Raw genomic sequence first — 6000 nt, 5'->3', positions numbered from 1 at the left:
TGAAGATATGCTTTTCTCTCTGTAAGAATCTGAATGATCATCTGAAGGTTTTGGAAAAAGCAATACTTTGAACTGGCAAACTTGATAAATCAACTTCTTTCTGATCACTTTGTAAATCAATCTGATGGGACCATAAAAATAGGTGGGACCATAAAAATAGATTTTAAAAAAGATATTCAATGTGTGATATTTTCAATAATTCAAGAAAGAAGTCAACATAGGTTTGAATAAACTAATTCTCATAAATGACAGTTCCCCAAATAAGCTAGCAATCATGAACATAATTAAGATTCCACTTAGCTAAGAAGCTAAATTAAAGAGGTTGAATTCATAACCTTATTACTTGAAATGTCAGTCCACTTTTAGGAAGACTAAACATCAAAATATGTTAAAACAAAGCTTCATGAATCAAAGAACATAAGACTATTTCTGATGAATCAACAGATAAGTTACTAATATAAATAATTTTCTTCACTATTTGATTACAACATATACATAATGTATATTTACTACGAAGTACTTTTAGGCTGAAAAGAAAGCAAGAGTGATGCAACATACCTTACCTAAGTGTTAAATTTGTATTTGCCTAAGAATTCAGCAAGAAATTAGTATTTGTACACAAAGAAATTTGCAGCAAGTCCCGAGAGCGAGTGACTTCATTTTTATCCCGCCTACAGCAGCGCTATGATCCCGTTTATCGACGGGGGAGTGGCAGCCAGAAACCAGGCAGCTGCAGTGCCAGATAGCAGAGCTGCTAAACTCAGTTGCTCTTTACCATCTAATGCGTTCTACAGATTGATGCTGACCCTGCTGGCACACTCCAAGTCAGCAGCTGCTTAAACAGCTTGCCAAAATTGCGTCCTGAACCTCTCGAAACCTGCATTTAAGCAGGATTCAATGCAAAGGTAATCATTTCTGTGCCAGCGCACATATCTGCCTTGTTTTGTTTGGATATTTTTTCCATTTGCATATTTTCCCACTTAAAAATTCATATAGCAAGTTTGTAAGAAGTGTTTCTGATCATGTTTCCTAGGTACACATAGATATAAATCTTCAGGCTGCAAATTGAGAATGCAACAACCAAGCTCTGATTATTCTCCAGACCTGCTCAAAGAAGCCTGTGCCAGTGTGGAACCTCTAGACAGGGAAGCTGATCTCCATCAGGAAAATGCTGCTTGGTCTGAGAGCAGCCCACAAGATGTCTTCAGTTCCTCTGAAATGCAGACAGTGGCAGTTTGTATGGACACCACCTTGCCTCCTGGGGCCTACATTCTCCAGCAAGGTTACACAGAGTCTTCACTTCTGAGGCTTCCTACGGAGGAGTGCATTGGGATCCACCATGCGCCTTTCCAGTTCGACCGCCATGCTCGGGCCAGAATTTCCACTTCTCCAACTTTAAGGCGCCTAAGGATGGCCTCTGCCTCACAAGCACTGTCATTTCGGGACTGTTCTGACACAGCTCAGCTGGGAAATCAAAAGGAATACACTGGCTCTCTCCAACACATTTGTAAGAGTCCACCTCGGTGCATTACAATTTCTTCACTGTCGCTGCCTTCTTGTGTCCATGCAAAATTATTGTCATCCAAAGCCAAGTCTGAGAGAACTGCAGCAGTTCCAGAGTCTGACCTACCCAGTTCAAAGCTTCCAAGCAGAGAGGATCCCCTCAGCAATGACAGTCCCAATGAGCCACCCAGAAACTCTTGGAGAGCCAACTCTGCTACGCTTCCTACGAGACTCCCCCGCCCCATCCCTACACTTTGGGGAGGTGTCCAGGTAAGCGGAATAGGAGGATGCAGCCTCTTTTTTAGTCTTTCATATTCAGTGTTGGTCCATCATGAACCAGTGCACAAATAAAACCCCAGTTCTTAACCTGAACTCCATGTTGGGCTATGATCCTTTAATACAGCTGACCAGCTTCTACACTTAACAGGAAAGGAGATTTTTCTTTCCAGATCAGCAAGAGACAGCAGTTCCAGCCTTCCCTCTTGGTGACCAGGTTAGCTTAGTCCACTCCTGTACAGGGCCACTCTTTCCCATCTCTGTCCATTCGCCCTGGTGGGCCAGTACAACTGCTGGTGGGGATATGGAAGAATATGACTAAGTAATTGATCCTGAAACCTGATTGGGTTTTAGAAGACTATATTGTCTCAACCCCCTCTTTAACCCTTCAGCAGGATTATTCCTAAGACAGGGAAGTTCTCTATTCTGTTTTACTGAATGGCATTACTAACCCTAATAAAACCAAGAATTAAGCTGGTTGAGTCAAATTTAAGGTCTGCTACTACCAAAAGAAGAGGTACAATTCCCTTTATTTATTTCAACTTACCTACCTCTGCCACTCACTGGCACCCCTCATTTTTGTGTCCAGCTTCATAAACAAAGAGCCAATTGTGCAATCTCTTCCAAAGAAAAAGAAAGCCTGGTCCAGTGAGTGTCAGAATCAGTAAAGAAAAATAAGCAAGGTAGGAGCCAACCCTGCATCTTTCAAGGGCAGGAAACTACAATTCAGCTCTCCACAAGGACAAAAGGAGAGGCCTTTGTACAAGCCAGGTTTGCTATAGATCTGCTCTCTCCCTGTGTGCAGAGGCAGTTAAACTCACACTCTCTCTCTCCTTATGCAAACCGCCTACACACACATTTTGCAGAGGGTAGATGCTGTCAAATAGGTGTAGAGTTCTCCACTAGCCAGTTAGCTTTGCACTACAAACCAAAAGTTATTTTCCTTCTCCCCCCACCCCCTTCAAAAATGGAAAACAATCTGGATGTCAAATGAGTTTTTCTTGCTCCACAAGTGAAATTAATTAGCCCATGCCCAAGCCTATTACACTGTTATTTGTACAATTGCCTTTAGAAACGAGACCTTTTTTCACAAAAAGTCAGATTGCTTGCTTGCTTTCTGACCAACTAACTAAGAATATTCACTTTCTTTCAGGAGAGTGGACTGCCCAGGCAAAGGTATGCACATATTTATTTTATCTGATTCTAAGCTTGACTCTCCTATATTTTTAATGAATTTGCTTCACTCTAAGACAAAACTGAACATTGAGTCATGTATACATAAATGAACCTTAATTTGTAGATTTGCTGTGTGAAATGCTTGTCACCAGCTCCCTAAACTTTCTAATGAGATTTTCTTTCAAAGGTGGCCCTCTCCCTAGCACGTTTAGCTACATTTCACACACTGTTTCATCCGGATCGTCGGGGAGCTTTGCACTAGGAACCAACTGCCAAAAGGTCCGGTCCTTTGGCTTAGCAGGGTCAAACTTCAGCTGGAAGAATGTGAAATATCTCATAATCTTGAGTGACATTCTTCAAAAGTTTGTGGAAGGGAAAAGGGAGCAAAGGAGCTAGCAGAACAGCTCAATATTTTTCTTGTACATAAGCAAAGAATATCTAGGACTCCTACTGGAGAGTGGGATTATTAATCCTACAAACTAAGAAGAGTACATAGAATATGTGGATTTTATAAATTAGGGCAGACAAGATAGAGTGTTGCATACCATATACCTGTGCAGTGAATTGTGTCAATTCAAAACAATCCAAAACAATTGAAACAAACAATTCAAAACAATTATCAGAAAGCAAAAATGCTATTAGAAATAATTTTGATTAAGATAAGTTTCTTTAAAATGTTCAAATGTTTACAGAAGGGAAGGGAAGTTATGTTTTCTCCCCACACAACAAGGAAGCAGGAGATAGGTCGTTATTAATGAGGTATTTTCTCTCACTGAGGGAGTAGTGCTCACTTTACTGCATGGTCCCCTCAAAGATCTTTGGGAGTGGGTGCTTTGGAGCAGTCTGATATAGTCTAGGAGTCCTTACACAATGCAGTTCCCTGGAGGAGATTCAAGAGATGTGTGCATGCATTTGGAATTACATGTTCACTGAAGAAGAGGCCTCCTGGATATTCTGAACTGCTGCAATTTCCAACGCCCCCTTTAGCATTTTGAATTTACAATGGAGATGGAGAGAGAAGGGGAGTGAAACATCTTTTTGTCTGGATGTGAAAACAAGTAATCTATACCTTTTGTGGGAAAAGTCTGGTCTGATCCAACTCAAAACAGGAATACATAAACATATCTCACTGTCAGCATGAAGATTTTCATGATATGTAACAAACTTCAGGGGGGAAATTGAAGATACTGAAACCATCTGCCAATGGTTTAACAGGAGAACACTGAACATTTAGTGTACACACCTTCTCTTGGTGCTGCTTGCCTATAGTGGCTTCAGAAGGGAAGTAACTATATGCCAGCTAGGATATTGGCTGTGGACTTCTATCCAGACACCTTTTAAAATCAAAAAACCACAACCCAAGGAAACAAATCAAGATTTTTTTCCATAGGCACCAGCTGGAAAAATTGTCAAAAGATGGTTGGGATGATGTATAATGAATTCTATCTAGATAAATATTAGAATGTGCAAAAAATATATTTTAAAATGTACCAGTTTCTGCTTTAAACATTTTTTGTCAAATCTAATTTGGTCCAAGGTCTGGGTTAAGCCTGTATTCAGCTCCTCCTTCATTAAGATCATTAGTCTAACTTCTTAACAGCTAATCCCTTCTTATCACAGCCAGCAAAAACTGTTCACATGTCAGATTATTTTCTCCATCTAGAAGCACACTAGGAGAGTTGGCACCTCTTCTACAAGACTGACTTACATATTGTCCTGGGTAAAATCATACCTCTGTCCTTCAGTTTTTATGAACATCTCTTCTCCACGCTGCCAAGCTGTGCTTTCAAAAAACATCTTTATTGCACTCATTCTCATTTTGAACAGCCTTCTCCCACACAGTCCTCAGTCAAGAATGCCAGCACAACCCTGTTAGCATGGCAACTTGCTGAACTGATGCTATTTTTAAAGAATCATCCAAAATAAATAAACAAAAAGGGCAAGAGGGGCAGCACAGATAGAGGTATATGTGGTGGAGAGAAGGTGAGATGCCAAACCAACTGTGCCATGGAAGAAAACATTGATAAAACAAAACCCTAAGTTTACTCTGATCTCTTCTTCTCCTTGCACCATTCAGCATCATCAGAGGCAGGGTGGAAAATTGCACTGCACTGTTACCTACAGCAAATCAGCTAATGAAGAGCCTTCACAGTCACTGCCAAGACAGATCATGTTCAATGCCTTGAAGGAGCTGGGCTCATCTACCTTGAAAAACTCCCATTCCTCTTTCAATGACTCACACAGCTCTAAAGTGTCACAGCATCACAGAATCACAGAGTGGTGAGGTTGGGAAGGACCACAGTGGCTTCTCTGTTACAACCTCTCTGCTCAAGCAGTGTCATCCTGGAGCACACTGCACAGGAGGAGGAGGAGTATCAATTGCACTAAACCTGACTCCTTAGGCAATCACAGAAATAGTTTACTTTTGGCAATAGGACATTTTCCATGCCAACTTTTTGAATCAGGGAGTCCAAACACTCTCCCTGAGCAGCTTGGGAAAGAGTGTCACTGTCTGGCAGTAATCTCAGTACTGTGAGCACCCTATAATATTTACCTCAGTAACATCCTCTGTGGCTTTTATTCACATCTAGTGGATAGTCCTCTAAGTAATATATCTGCTGTTTAAGTGAGGTGATCTATACAGATGTCTGTTCCCTGGGATAACTAGTTAAGCTAAGATTAGGGACGTATGAAGACACTTTCTATGCCTTAAAATTAAATATATACACAAGATATTTATTTTGCCAGACCATTACCTGCTTCAATGTCTTTAATAATTTTCCATAACTTTGCCATAAAAATCTATGACATTATCATGTTTCAAGAAACAAGTGGATTTCAAGAATGAATTATTACAGACAATATCTTCTCAGATGCCTGAGATTGTCCCTAAAGCATAAGCATTTCTTTCATTCCATCACTGCAGTCCTCTGCCCCCAGTAAGTGAAACAAACAAAAAATAAAGAAAAAGGCAAAGCTACAGAGTCTGAAGTCATGAGAAGATGCTAAGATATTGCAGACTTAAAACCTAGTAAATTTTACTAC

At 40.5% G+C, this 6000-nt stretch overlaps 1 protein-coding gene across 1 annotated transcript in view; it reads left to right on the top strand.

Moving 5' to 3' along the window:
* Window positions 1–1038: 1038 nt before the first annotated feature.
* Window positions 1039–6000, top strand: part of PLEKHG7 (pleckstrin homology and RhoGEF domain containing G7) — a 29454-nt gene continuing 24492 nt past the window's right edge. The window contains exons 1-2 of the mRNA XM_059847923.1: window positions 1039–1842; window positions 2933–2955. Coding sequence (XP_059703906.1) covers window positions 1072–1842; window positions 2933–2955 — 794 coding nt within the window. The 5' untranslated portion in view covers window positions 1039–1071. The remainder of the gene's footprint in view (window positions 1843–2932; window positions 2956–6000) is intronic.

This window comes from Haemorhous mexicanus, chromosome 5, assembly GCF_027477595.1.
Source record: "Haemorhous mexicanus isolate bHaeMex1 chromosome 5, bHaeMex1.pri, whole genome shotgun sequence".
Taxonomy (NCBI): Eukaryota; Metazoa; Chordata; class Aves; order Passeriformes; family Fringillidae; genus Haemorhous; species Haemorhous mexicanus.
Note: the sequence above shows the minus strand (reverse complement) of the source record. Positions and strands in the feature narration are given on the sequence as shown.